Raw genomic sequence first — 14,871 nt, forward strand, 5'->3', positions numbered from 1 at the left:
CTACGGGCACAGGCCTGGCCCGTGCGGGGGGCTCAGAGCGCAGCGCCCCTTGGCTCGCGGCAGCGTGGGCGGGGCCGGCTGTGAGAGGGACCGACGGGCCGCGGCGGAACCGCGAGCGCCAGGCGGTTCTGAGGGGAAGGCGTGTGGGGTTGGAGGCGCGGAGGCCAGCCCGACGGGGCAGGCGGGGGCGAGGCAGGCCGGCTTCGACGGGGAGCGGATACTCTGGCTCCAGGACGGCAGCACAGCCGTGTGGGCGGCGCACGCGCCTCACCTCTTTCGGGTGTTTGGGCCGTTATGACCGTTGGGCTCCCCAGGAGCCCACGTGACTGGGTCAGCCTGCGTGACTCGCCGCACGCTTCTCTCTCCCAGAACCCAGCACAATTTTCCCAGCAGGCTCTGCGTGTACGCATGCGCTTGGAGACTAGGCCGTCAAGGCCCGACGTTGCAGGTGGAACTACAGTTCCCATGAGGCGTCACTTGGCGCCTGCGCGTTGGCTGCTGGCGCTCGGGCCATTTAAATGTGTGTGAGGGAGCCTGTGAAATGGCTGCGCAGGTCGCTGCGGTGCGCGCCGTATCCCGGGGCCCAGAGGAGTCACCCCCGCTACCCTCGGGGGACCGACCCGGCCGGCCCCGGGGTGGCGGCAGGAGGCGGCGGGGACCAGCTGGCGAGGCTGTCGGCGGCAAGCGGGCCAGGCTGAGCCAGCCGCTCCTGGTGGGGCCCAGCCCGGCGGAGCCAATGCCCCCGGCCGGCCTGCCCCCGGCCGCCGCCGCCGCGGGGCTCTTCACCTTCTCTCCCCTCAGTCTACCGCAGGGACCTCCGCAGCAGGAGCGGCACCACCACCACCGCCATCGCCCCGCTGGGGACTCCGAGCCCGGCCATCCCGCCGGGGCCAAGCCGCACAAGGGGAAGCGGGGGAGCACCGGGGACGGGGCAGCTGGGCGGCCCTGCAAGCGAGGTAAGGCGGCGGGCAAGGGTCTGGGGCTCGCCTGCCTCCGGGCGAGGGGCTGGGGGTGTTCAGGAGGGGCGCCCTCGGGGCGGACGGAGGTGTGAGGTGCCCATGGGGCTGTTTCCCCCCCGGCGACGCCTTCACTCAGGAGCGTGGTTGAGCGATCGTGTGAAACAGCCCAGGCAGGGCTGCTGCGGGCCGTGGCGGACTCGCGGCTTGGCTCGGCTGCTCCTGGCGCTGGGCCCAGCATCGCCCGTAGTGCTTCACAAACAAGGGGCGCCAGGTCTGTGCAGTGTCTCTTCGCCGGCAGCTCGGCGAGCCTGATAAGAGGCAAACAGGTAGCTATAGAGGACCCCCATATTCTGCCTCGGCGGCCTTCCTTAGAGCTCAGGAACGGGGGGACGTAGTTCTTAACTTGCCTGTTGCTTGGCCTGGTGGAAGCGAACTAGTAGGTGTCAGATTAAAGAGCCTGGTCTCTCGTTCTAACATTCAGTCCTTTAGCTGGTGCATGGGCAGTATATGCTAGGAAAAAGTCATAGTTTCAAACTAGGTAAGTGATCTTATTTAAAGAGACTTAAAATAAAGGATTGTAGTGGCACAATTAGCTTTAGACCACTTGTCGCAGCATCACTTCAAGATTATGTAACTGAACACCGCTTTCCCCTGCTGACATCCATCTATAAAGTTTTTGTATCCCCATATTTTTTTCAGTGCGGCTGCGGGGCACGGTGGTGTTAGCGCTCTAATATTGGAGTTAGTCTCTGTGTCAGTCTTGGCTTCCATTTAATAAATCACAATATTTAAGGGAGAGGGAAGGCTTAACTCTGCGCAGAGGAATAGGGATTTAATTACAACTTTACTGTTCAGTGTCTTATTTTCCTAATAGTTGTTGATATAAAAAGTACTGCTAGAGATCTTAAACTGAACTTAACTGATTAAATGTACCATTATTCTTTGTGTTTGGATATTGAAGTGTGTATACTTGAGAATATCATTCAGACTAAATAGTGAGTTCAGACTCCTGTGGTAAATGGACTTAATGTGCATTCTGTACCAGATTCTGTATGGTAGAGTATTGTGATGTTGCCCTTTAAAATTCTTAATTAAATCCATTGGAAGTTGAAAACATAAATATATTGATACAGATGCTTTCTTCCCATTGTAATTTATTGTAGAGTTGCTTATGAGAACTTGTCTACTGGCATTATTTTGTTAGTTTATCAAACAAAAAACGAATACTTTCCAAGCAGTTGTTTGCAGTGGTGTTGTAGCCATATTGGTTCCAGAATATTAGAGACAAATAATATCTTTTATTGACTTCAAGGCCCATGAGAGTTGAATTTGGAAAAATTAAGTTTATATTTTCAGCACTTTTAGGTACCATTAATAATTGCTTGGTCTAACAGTTTTATTAATCTGTAATACTTGAACAAGTACCTTTTATGAGTGTAAGTCTACACTGCAGCTGGGAGGTCAGATTCCCGGTATGGGTAGACAGACCTGAACTAGATCACTATTTTTAGCATGTTAGCTTTACCTGAACATTGGGTGACTTGGTGATGGTTTGGACTAGCTGCCCAGTACGGCAACGTCCGCACTGCTATTTTTAGTGTTCTAGCTTGAGCAGAACTTGTGGGAGTCTGTCTGCCTACACTGGGAATCACGCTGCCCAGCAGCAGTGTAAATGTACCCTGAGTGGCTTGTGGGAAAACCTACAAAGTTATTCTGAAGTTACTTGCTGCACATCTTTGAACCTTGAATTACATAAGCTCTTTGTTGGACGATACTAATTCTGGAGTTCTAGAAAGTAAGAAGCAATGACTAATAGAGCCATCATTTAGGGTAACTTGCATATTTGGTGGGGAATAAATATTTCTATTTAGGAGAGCTATCACTGTTTCTCCATGACAAGCTCCATAATAACTAAAGGTTTCCCAGGCAAATAACATCCAAGATAGCAATACATTGTGGTAAGCATTAGTTTAAGAAGCCTTACTAGAATATTCCTGGTTTCAGAGTTCCTCAGAGCAAATATTTTGAAAGCTGGGCAACTACATGTCAAACTATTACGGCTTTTACAATAATGCTCTTGGACCATACTCTAGAGGTCCATTTTAGATTATGCATGAAATAAAAGCTGTTACTTGATAAAGTATCTTGGCCATTAAACGGATACTTGAGTAGTGAAATTATCAAGTTTTAAGATAGTAAAAACAACCTCTTGCTTTTTATCTATGAAAGCTAATAATGAAAATTCCATATTGTGGGTCTGAATTCCAGTAGTAGAGCTGAAGCATCAAGATGTTATGCTGAAACCCTCTAGTAATTTGAGGGTATATTTGTAAAATTTTAACTATACTGAAGTTTTTATCATGCAAATTAGTAAAAGACTTCTGCTCAGTTTAAATACTTAATTCTATAGACTGCAAAGTTGAGTGGGTATAGAAGTGTGCATTAGATATCTGAATTCAAACAGAATGGTGTATGAATTCTTCTTAAAGCACCTTTAGAGAAAATTTAATTGTCATTTCATTCTTTCCCGTAATTTTATTTTGATGATGGAATAATTGTTATGAATAGTATCCAACTATGAGGTTTGTTTATTTAAAATTATGATTTGGGAATGTTTAGTTTTAAAACAACTTGGCTGAGTGTGCTTTTCATGTGTGCTGTTTCTTTAATACCAGGATACTAGGATGGGTTACCTTTATAAATTTCTCTTGTGAGATATTTGGGTGATATTTCAGCAGTAAGTAAAAACATCTCATAATACCATAAAGAGAAACAAGGGAGGCTTTTACACAATTGTAAAGCACTAGCAGCTGTTCAGTTTTGGTCTGTAAAGAGAGCATAAAAATGTATCTTCAACAGATCTCCTTCCTGTGTATCTAAGTCAAGTCTTTAATGACCAGATTTGACAGGATTTTCTTTACTACTTCTGTTAATACTGCAGAACACTGGTGGATTGTGGCTGTGAAACTGACCAGAATCTGAATTTCAAGCTGTGGCTTGGCAAAGCTCAGAGGCACTGGAGAGCAGTCTTTTTGCAGAATCAGGACAACCACACTGTATCCATTCTCACTGGGAATCATAAAGGCTAGAAACTTGCTTTTTCTAATATGAAAGCTGAAATACTGAAGAAATTGGACTTAATACATCCTAGCAAAAGTGGGTTTTCTTTCCTGCTTTGGGAGTGAGGATTTTACATTCCTTCTTCTAGTGTACCGATAAAATAGTTTACCTTCCATCATAAATTTGTGACTGGTCTGGTTCAACTTCCTGTTTCCTCCTTTCTGTTCTAAAAGTTCCCTTCACTTTAGGCTGAGCTGATGGACCATCCAAGCAATCTGTTAACACCTCTCCCTGAAGACAATGCATCTTGAAGAGATGGCTAGATAGGTTAAGTGTATCCAACTACAAGTTGACATGTTAGTAACATTATCATGTATTGAACTAGTTAAAGAATCACCAGCTGTGTTCTGTTTCCTCTTGACATCAGGAGTGCAGGACCAGAACCGTAATCCACTACTTAACTGAGGGGTGCAAAGAATTCTCTCCCGCTATTAGATGAACGGGCAGTCTTTGTTTAAACTCTTCATTTCAAACTAGACATTCTACGTGACTCTGTCAAGTATTGCTACCAGGCAGGCCATGTCTCATTCCAAATGCATTGTCAATATAATAGTGAAACTCTTTTTACCATATTGAGCAAAGGTTAAGTGTAAGTGCAGCAGTTAAAATAAGTTTAACTTACGGTATCTGATGCTGATAAAGGCTGAAAAGAGTTGATGCAGTAGTCAATGGGAATTCTTAAATGTAAAACAGAACACTAAGCAAAAGTATATAGCTTATGCTTTGTTGTTTGAAGTAAATCCCTCTTAGAGCATTTTGCATTCAGGCAATAGTAAAACACCTAAATATTCAATAAAGTGTGTGTGGTTTTTGTGTATGTGTGGTTTTTTGCATCTGAGGAAGTGAGCTGTAGCTCACGAAAGCTTATGCTCTAATAAATTGGTTAGTCTCTAAGGTGCCACAAGTACTCCTTTTCTTTTTGTGGTTTTTTTGTTAGTCTAAAATGTGACTTCAGGAGTATGTTGGTGTTTATTTCTAAGTGAATAATAAGTAGATTTAGCACCTTTATTGGCTTGAAATTACCTTACAATTTATGTTGGCTCATCTTGGATTTCTAAATATCTAGTCCCTCTAGGAGCAAAGATTCTTACTTTCTGGTCTTGGAAGACAAAGGTGTTACCGGCCTGGGAAAGCTCCCCTGCTGGACATACTCCTTGGTGCTCTTTGGGTCTGATATGCTGGACCCATGTGCTTTTAAGCCGTCCCTTGAACTGGATAGGCTCCAGCACCCTCTTTCTCTGGCATGCTTCCCAGGCATGAACTCTTACCCCTTCATAGAAGTGGGGCCCTCTGGTCTAGTTCCCCTAAGCCCCCAGGACCAGTGCTGACTCCCAAGGTGCCCCAGCTGCATAGGCACTCCATTTCCCAGAGCTCTCCAGTCTTGTAAGCACTCTGGCTTACTGTTTACCTCCTCCAGGGACACGCATGTGTTGAGAGTACTTTTACAAAGCCTGTGCGTTATGTGCTTCAACTGTTGAGCATTCTTTGAGTTTAAGTCAGAGTCTTTAAGGGAGTCCAGGATCCTTCCGTCCTGCATGTGACTTTTCTGGAATGTGGAGTCGTGTTCTCTCTCTCCCCCCCCCCCCCCCAGCTTTCTGCTTTTGCTTTCTTCTCCCTCTTTCTAAAATGGCCAGTGAGACTCTTTTGTAATCTTTTTTTCTCTCTCTCTCTCTTCCTTCCTTCCCTTCTCCCCACCCGCCCCACGATTTAGTCATGGGTATTTCTACTATAAATCATGGAGAGGACACAAGCCATGAGTTTTTATTTATTGCCTGGGACCTGTCAATGAATTTTACTAAAAATACCTGTGACTAAATCAAAGACGGAGCTATAGTAGTGGATTGGGAGTTTTAAAAATAAAATAAACACCCTTGGTTCTAACAGGTTTGATTGATATTGCATAACACTGAAAATGACACAATCTGTTTCCCCATCTATAATATTGGAACAGCTATACTTGCTGTTTGTAAGATACTATGTAAAAGGTAAGCATAACCAGCAGCATCACAAGACTGATACATCAAAGGTTCAAAAATAGTTATATAAACTTAATATTAAAATTAATTCTTTGCTTTGACTGGTTTTACCCATTAAATTGGTATTCTCTTGGTTTTAAAGGACTATAATGCAGGTTTAAACCATCAGTTTCTAGCAATCTACCTAAGAAAAGCTCTAAAATGCAGGTTTCATAAGGTTCTACAGTAATTATTAAATATTTTGTGTATTGTAAGCTTTTTCAAAAGTCACTAAGGCAGGATTGTTACAGCTTTAAATTTAGTTTATATGAATTTGTAGCCATGGTCTTCCTTCTTGTAGATCATAGTAATAGTAAATTTTATTTAGGGGCACTAATTGTTTTGTTCTATAACTTTCAGTACTGCAAGTGAATCGAGTGGGAATACAAATGAGTTTCAGCCAAGTCCATACATTTTTGTTTTCGGAATACAAAGCCCTATACTGTTACCATGGCTAACATTTTCCATTTTATCTTCCAGTCACATAACAATTTTAGCAGCAGACTGAGGTTAAGTGGCAATTACTGTTACTTGCATTGTTGATGTGAAATAAGTCACTCTGATTTCAGGCAGTATAACAAATGATCTGTTTTGGCAATTCCCCGAATTTTATAAGAGTCAGATAACTATGTTCTGATCACTCCCTCCCTATAAAACTATATACATCTGGTTCTCAAACTGGGGGTTGTGACCCCTCAGGGGTTGTGAGATTATTATATGAGGGGTCATGGGCTGTCAACCTCCAACCCCAAACCCCATTTTGCCTCCAGCATTTATTATAATGTTAAATACAAAGAGTTCTTTTTAATTTTTAAGGGAGGTAGCACTCGGGCTTTCTATGTGAAAGAGGTAACCAATATAAAAGTTTGAGAATTGCCGATACACATCAAGATGGAGCAAACAGCAATGGTAGTGATTGCACCAAAGTAGTTCAATTATACAGGACTTGAATGATTGCTAATTTTTTTCATTTGTGCACCCAAAACAAAAAACCAATGCAGATCAGAAAATGGGTAGGAGAAAAAGCAGCTAGCTGTCTACAAACAGTCCCATTAATAGATCATAAGTAAGGCTGAGATTTTGTCATAGATATTTTTAGTAAAAGTCACAGACAGGTCATGAGCAATAGAGAAAAATGCACAGAAGCCTGTGACTTCTCTGTGACTTTTATTAAAAATATCCGTGATACAATGGGAAGGGACTAGGCAGCTGTAGGGTGGGAGCTCTGCGGTCCCCACCACCTGTGGGGGCTCAGAGCTCTAGGGTCCTCCTGTCCCCTTCCTGGGGGGCTGGGAGCTTGGAGGGGCCCACTGCCTCAGGCGGCAGGGTTACTTCACAGCTCCCTGCCACTGTGGGAGGTGGTGGGACCCTGCAGCTCCCAGCTGCTGGGGTTGAAGTCATGACAGTCTTTGGAAGTCATGGATTCAGTGATCTCCATGACAAAATAGTAGCCTTAATCATAGGTCTCTCCCTTGGACTAGCTATATCAACCACCTTGCGTTAACTGTAATAAACAGGCAAATATATCTGGAAGCTTCTGATTGTCATCCTCAAAATCGAATCTGAAAACCTAAGAATTCAAAGATCTTGCCAAGTATCATATCTCTTGTGACACCCATGCATTTTTACAGCCTTCTCGCCGAGATTCTCAGGCATCCAGTGTGGCTGGGGGTAACAACTGCAGTTTCTCCTGCTAGCCACAATAGGCAGCTATGACACCTGGCCTGGAGGAGAAAAAATGGGGTGGGGGGTGGGGTCAGGGATGGGACTGAGAATAGATAGAGAATGTGGTTGGGTCTAAAGAGGGATAGGGAGAATTGGGCTGAAAAGGGATGGAGGTGGCTGCTTCTGCAGTTCCCCACATCCTGAATCCCAGGCTGCTACTGTCTGCCTATCACAGCCTTCTCGGGGTATACCAGGCACACTCCCTTCAGTACCAGTTACTCTTTTAGCACAAGTGTAAGGAGCATGTGTGAAGGTCCTGTGGTTAGATCCAGATAATCCATGTGGGAAACAGTATGTGATCATGTAACTGAAGACTATATATTGTATATGCACAAGTGAAGGGTGAACTGAAGCTGCACAAGTAGCATTAATTCTTGCATTCCCTACTTTAATGTTGGTTGTGAAGTCAACACCACATAAGTGATATATTAAATATAGGCATCTGTAGGAGCCACTCCTAGGTTAGCACTTAATCTCAACAGCTCTGGATCATGCCCTTAATGGGAGTCCTTCCATTGACTTTGGATCATATATTTATTGGCAGCCTTAGGGCATTGCCAGTGAGCTGCACAGCCTTTCACCAGTGTGAATCCAGCAAGCTTACTAGGGATTTAAAAAAAAAAAACTCCTGTCTAATTGGCTTTGACCCCTTTATGAAATAAGTTTTTTGGGTCTCAACTTCAGTCCTGTATCACTTACCACCCTGTTAAACTAACTGGCATTCAGCAGTGAGGCCAAGAACTGCAAGGACCATGGGGTAACAGGGGTACTTCAGTTCCTATCTTCTGCTCCCCTCTAGCCTCTACACACATCATGTGGCACCTTAGAGACTAACAAATTTAAGGTGCCACAAGTACTCCTTTTCTTTTTGCGAATACAGGCTAACACGGCTGCTACTCTGAAACCTACACACAACATGGAGTTTATACATACAATGGGAATGTTAACATCATAATATTTTTCCAGCAAGTTATGTTTTGAAATAACTAGGTTGATGCTACATTCAGAGAAAGGTCTGTTGCATTTTGGACTCAAGTTATTACATTTTGAATGTGCATTCTCATATTGAAAGTAGATTACTGAAGTGTATAAAGCGTTTGGGGTGTGTGTGGGTCCTTTTTTCTTAAGGACAATAATCTCATGCGTCTTAGTGTAACTTGGGCTCATTTGCAGTTTCTCCATCTTCCTGCCAGATGTTTCCACAGGCTTTTTTGGCTTTGAAGACTTAACTTTGATTAGTCAGTTTAGTAATTTTTCCTTTTAAATATTACTATAAACTCTTGTACTAATAGTCTCTTTTTTTACCACATTAGAGTGGTGATGGGTTTTGTTTTTTCTTTACCCTTCCTTCCTCACACTCTTGTCCTGGCCCCAGATCTGCAAGTTGCTCTGCATAGTATGCCTGCTTGCACACCACCTGCGAGAGTGGGACCTAAATGTTTAACTCTTACCCCCACTAGCTTCTTTCACTTATTTGGTTTCTATTTTGTGGAGCTTCTAGTCTTTCCTAGATTGCAATGATTTATTGTGTTAATTGTAAGATGCACTTAGGATGCCTCTGAGTTTTTTAAATAAATAGCTAGCTTAAAAATGTCATTAGTTAAATCAAAATTTCTTAACAAAGATACTTATAGTTCCTCATTTGTTTTGGATTCTTTAAATAAATGTTCCAGTTTCTGATTCTGCCAGATCTTCTTCATTCAAGATTTTGTATAGTAACTAGATGTTGCTTTTCTTAGTGTTTTATGTAATCAAATGCAGCTTTTTGTTACATGTATGCCAATCCAAAAGCAAACATGCTAATATAATAAATTCAACCAATATGAAACCTGCTAATAGTTTTCTGAAAAAAGTGGCTTTAGGAAGTGTTGCATTTTTCTTAATTCCTTTTTGGATAAATCTGCTATAACTGTAGAACTCTAATCTTCCCATTGTTTTTGTTTTTTGCCAGAAACTCCAGATGAAAATGGCAAAACCCAGCGAGCAGACAGTCTTATTATGAAGAAGATAAAGAAAAAGAAGAAAAAGAAACACCGGGAGGATATGAGAGGGAAACGCCTTAAAATGTACAACAAAGAAGTACAAACAGTTTGTGCCGGACTTACTCGCATCAACAAAGAGATTCTGACTCAAGGACAGAGTGATAACTCAGAAGTGAACAAGGAATCCTTCAGGTACCTGAAAGATGAGCAGCTGTGTCGACTGAATTTGGGAATGCAGGAATATCGGGTACCCCAGGGAGTTCAGACACCATTTATGACTCACCAAGAGCACTCTGTTCGCAGCAGTTTCTTGAAAACTGGCACTAAATTTAGTAACTTTATTCATGAAGAACATCAGTCTAATGGTGGTGCTTTGGTCCTTCATGCCTACATGGATGAACTCTCATTTTTGTCTCCAGTGGAGATGGAGAGATTTGCAGAAGAATTTCTTGCTTTGTCATTCAGTGAAAATGAGAAAAATGCAGCCTACTATGCTTTAGCCATAGTACATGGGGCAGCTGCCTATTTGCCAGACTTCCTGGATTATTTTGCTTTTAATTTCCCTAACACTCCAGTGAAAATGGAAATCCTGGGCAAGAAGGACATAGAAACGACGACTATTTCAAATTTTCACACTCAGGTAACGTAAATGTTCTTAAACGTATGAAGATTCAACAATTTTTTTTGTTAGTCTCTGGATTTATACTGATGGACAAGAGATGAGTGATACAAATATCCATGGATTTTTATCTTGAAGCCTCTTCTCCCCACCCACTGGGGAAGATGATGGTATTTGTACCAGGTTGTTGTCCCTGGCCTGTACTTGGGGAAGCTCTATCTTTTGCATTCATGTCTGATTAGGAAATTTTTAAAACCTTAATCCCCATTCCAGAGCCTACTGACTAGTACAGAGGTCTCTGTACTAAGACAGTAGTTCTCAAACTTTAGCAACCCAAGGGACCCCCACTTTGATTTAAACATTTTTGGGGCCCTCCAACCCCTGGTCCTACCTCTCTCTCTGCCCCCCCTCACTCACTTTCATCGGTTTGGAGTGCAGGCCTTGGGAGAGAGTTTGCATGTGGGGTGGGGGCAGGGTTGGGTGCAGGATCTGGGCTGGGATTGGTGCAGGAGGAGGTGAGGGGTTCGGGTTCCAGCCCAATGGCACTTACCTCAAGCGGCTCCCAAAAGTGACTGGCACATCTCTCTGGCCTCCCCTTCTTAGGAGTCACTGCCAGGGGGTGTCTGCATGCTGCCCCTGATCACAAGCACCACTGCTGCAGTTCATGGCCAATGGGAGCCACAGAGTCAGTGCTCGGGAAGCTGCCTGCAGGGCCACAGGAATGTGCTGGCAGCTTCCACAAGCAGCGTGTGACCAGGACAGACAGGGAGCCTGCCTTAGCCCCACTGCCCCATCAAACTTTTAGTGCCTAAAATCTCCTGGTTTGGCTTCAGTAGCTTCGGGGGGGGGGGGGGGGGAAGAAGTTGAGTTGATCAGCAAGGCCTGTGGCCCACGAGGAGTTCCCTTAAGGACCCCAGTTTGAGAAACACTATACTAAGCTATTCCTTCCCCAGCCTTCCATTTAGTGGATCCTTCTCCCTGTTAATAGGTCCAGTACCTGCCTTTTCTAGTGTTCCTAGTTTTCACAAGCAGCAGCAACTAAAAATGAGACTTCAGAAGCCTCCCCTGGGCAACATATAGTAGCACTAAAATAAACCACTTTTGTTAACTTTAAGCAGCTGCTTGTGAAAAATAAGAACAGCAGCAAAGTCGCACATCCATAAGGGATGGGAACTTTTTTAAAAACTGCAGAGATGGATTGTTTAGGCTGGGGTGGGCAAACTACAGCCCACGGGCCACATCCAGCCTGCCAGCAGATTTTAATGTGGGCCTTGAGCTCCTGCTGGGGAGCAGGATCTGGGGCTTGCCCCACTTCAGCCAGGATGTGGGGTCAGGGGCTGCGCATGAATGCTGCGGCTCCAGGAAGTAGCAGCATGTCCCCCCTCTGACTCCTATGGGTAAGGGCAGCCAGGGGACACTACACACTGCCTCCACCCCAAGTGCCATCCCTGCAGCTCCCATTGGCTGAGAACTGCAGCCCATGAGAGCTGCAGTGGCAGCGCCTGTGGATGGGGCAGTGCCTCCATGTAGGATCTGGAGGGGGGACGTGCTGCTGCTTCCGGGAGCTGCTTAAAGTAAGCACCACACAGAGCCTGAGCCCATCCCGTGTCCCAACCCTGATTTCCCCCTGAACTGCTTGATTCCCCACTTGGGGAACCCTCCTGCACCCCAAACCGCTGCACCACCAGCCAGAGCCCTCCGCCCCCCTCCTGCACCCTGAACTCCTCTGGCCTCACCCACTCCTGCACCAATCCCAATTTTGTGAGCATTCATGGCCTGCCATACAATTTCCATCTCCAGATTTGGCTCTCAGGCCAAAAAGTTTTCCCACCCCTGGTTTAGGCCCTCTATTTGCCAGCAATAGGCTTCTAATCACCCGTGTTGTGTAGATATTTTCAAGCTCTGATAAAGTCAATATAACTTAGTTTGACTGTTTATACAGTAACTTCAAACTCTAGTTTTCCCAAGAGAATCTGCTTCAGTCCTGATCTAAAATATAACACAGTAATAGTGTCATGGGAACTTGCTATTCTGGGCACTTGTTAGCCTGTCTTTTAATCAGTAAACATCAGTATTTTACTTGTGATAGGAAAGTAAAATTTACAAGACTGTAATAGATGCCTGCAAACATAACTGACTTCCATATGCTTTAGTAATGTTTGTTGTAGGAAAAATTTGGCATTTAAAACAAACTGGAAACCACTTAAAATTCATATTACAAAACAAATGTTGGCCATACTAGATGATGCTGGCTAATCTGTAAAGTCACTCTCAAAGTGGGGACGTGCTCCAGTGACATTCAAACACATCACCTAGCCTGCTTATTAATCGTTGGTGGTCGTCCACTTCGCCCCCCCCAACCCCCTAATCTCCGTCTTTTATTTGGAATCCTAACTTTTTGGCAGGCGTTCCATCTGGGAAGACTTGCATTATCCCTCTGTGGGCCCAGTCTCCATTCTTATACCTAGAATTCATTGTTTTTTATGCAAGAGTCTTGGATAGATGAGGAATACAGGATTAGTTTGGATTAACTTTGATTTAGGAGTCTTGCTTGGGGAAATCAGCTACATCTAATTTGCTCTGAAAAGACACTTTTTCAAGCAAGGCCCATTGTTTAAATTGAGCTGGTAAAGCACATAAAGCTGGAAAAGAAGCTTGCCTTTCCCTGAGCCTTGAGTTGAATGAGCCAATAACAAAGCTAGGAACCAGTTATTCAAAAACAATCAGGATTTTGCCCCAGACTCAGATTTCAAAGGCTGTTTCTATGTTGGATCATTTTGCAGCTAAATATTTGAGTCTGTAGGATATCCAGTTCTCAACAGGTCCTTTTGCCATAAAGTTACCCATTCAGGAGTCAAATTTATATACTACTCATGACCTAACCTGTTTCTCTCTATTTCTCCAGTTGATGTTCCGAGGCCTTATTACTTTCGTTCTTTGTAAATTAGCGACATCACACTTTTGTTCAATCTATCTGCACAGCTCATACTTTACTAGTGAGTTACTGGATTTGTCCATGTGCTGTGTTAACTCAGGCTTCTCAATGTCTCCTATTTCCACCTACAATAAGTATACAAAGTAGAATTGTAAATATTAGAATATCTCTAAAGCTCTCTCTACAGTAGAGAGAGCAGGCAAGGCTGATACAGAGAGGTCGCAAGGTGGCACGACCTCATGGAGAAACATGCAAAACAAAAAGCATCTTGGATTTTGACATTCATAGTTTTTGTTTTTGGTGGTGGTTTTATTCCTTTAAGGCTTTTTTATCCTTATAAAATCCTATTTAACCTTACAAGAGGCAGAAGCACAACAGCATGTTACCTAACTTGCAAAATAAGCCAGGTCTATTGAAGCCACCTAAGAAATGCATGGCAGAGGATGCATACATTTGCCATGCTGTAAAAAACAACTTGAAAATTTAGTTGTGGTTTTTTAATCTAAAGATTGAGAAGTCAGCCCACTGTACTTGGGATGGGGAAGAGGCAACACCACAGAAGAAAGTGTTGACAAAACAGGACGACTCTGTGGTAGAAGCATTGGCCAAATCTATATTCAGTGTTCCCATTTGAGACTAAAAACTATTCCTGTGAACAAATAAAATACCAAACTTGTCTTCCTTAAACATTTTAAATGGAGGTGAGGTTTACCTAATGAAACAATATTTATTATCCACTTATGCCAAAGCACGTTTAGCTGTGAGCTAGTCTTTCAGCAGGTGTTAACAGAATTTTCAGTTCGTGTTGCCAGATCTGTGCATTCCCTGCTACCATTATGACTTTTTGGCTATGCCTATACTACAGGGTAGGGGTTTCCCTCCCCCACTCCACCCCCTGCTTGCGTACAGCTATTTTTGCTAGTTCTTATTAAGCTAGCATGGGTATAAATACCCGAGTAGCTGCAGTAGCACGGGTAGCAGCTGCAGAGGCATGGCTTAGCTGGGCCAAGTACAGACCTGCCTGAAACAGAGTATATACCCTACCCATGCTACCGTGGTATGCTGGTATACTCATACTGGCTCAATGAGAGCTAGGACAAATGTGTGCACTTCAAGGGATAAGTGTTTTGAAGTGTTGACAGCGCTAAAGAGGGTTTACAACACTCCATGCACAGAGTGAACTCTAATTGGTCTGGAATTGGTAAACACAAATGGCTACTCAGCAGCAAGAACTTAAATGTTTGTAATAATATTGACAGCTGTAACCTATGCTTTGCTGTCAGAAAACTATTTAACCTACAGAAATAAGATTCATAGAAGTCTTGTCTGCAGTCTTTTTGCTATTGTACCCTCTAGCAACTCAATTGCTTGATTTTTAGTGCCTACAATAACCCTTGATGGTTGGAAATTGCCAGCTAAATGAATGCATAAATGGACTATGACCACTGAATCAAAAAGTTGGAGCAGTTTTGATGTTCTACAGGTCAGTCCAGTAAAGAATTTTGTTAAAACCTGC

General features: G+C 43.7%; 1 protein-coding gene and 1 long non-coding RNA gene across 2 annotated transcripts in view; one reads left to right on the forward strand and one right to left on the reverse strand.

Annotated features, from left to right (window-relative positions):
* The window catches only part of LOC311510847, a 39,638-nt gene extending 39,237 nt beyond the window's left edge, over positions 1-401 (reverse strand). Inside the window, exon 1 of the long non-coding RNA XR_014709152.1 lies at positions 272-401. This is a non-coding gene — a long non-coding RNA (uncharacterized lncRNA). The remainder of the gene's footprint in view (positions 1-271) is intronic.
* A 112-nt stretch (positions 402-513) lies between these two features.
* Positions 514-14,871, forward strand: part of RSBN1 (round spermatid basic protein 1) — a 56,328-nt gene continuing 41,970 nt past the window's right edge. The window contains exons 1-2 of the mRNA XM_084610866.1: positions 514-956; positions 9,771-10,441. Of these exons, the coding sequence (XP_084466992.1) occupies positions 542-956; positions 9,771-10,441 (1,086 nt within the window). The 5' untranslated portion in view covers positions 514-541. The remainder of the gene's footprint in view (positions 957-9,770; positions 10,442-14,871) is intronic.

Source organism: Lepidochelys olivacea (genome assembly GCF_965140295.1).
Source record: "Lepidochelys olivacea isolate rLepOli2 genome assembly, chromosome: 21".
In the NCBI taxonomy this organism is placed as follows: Eukaryota; Metazoa; Chordata; order Testudines; family Cheloniidae; genus Lepidochelys; species Lepidochelys olivacea.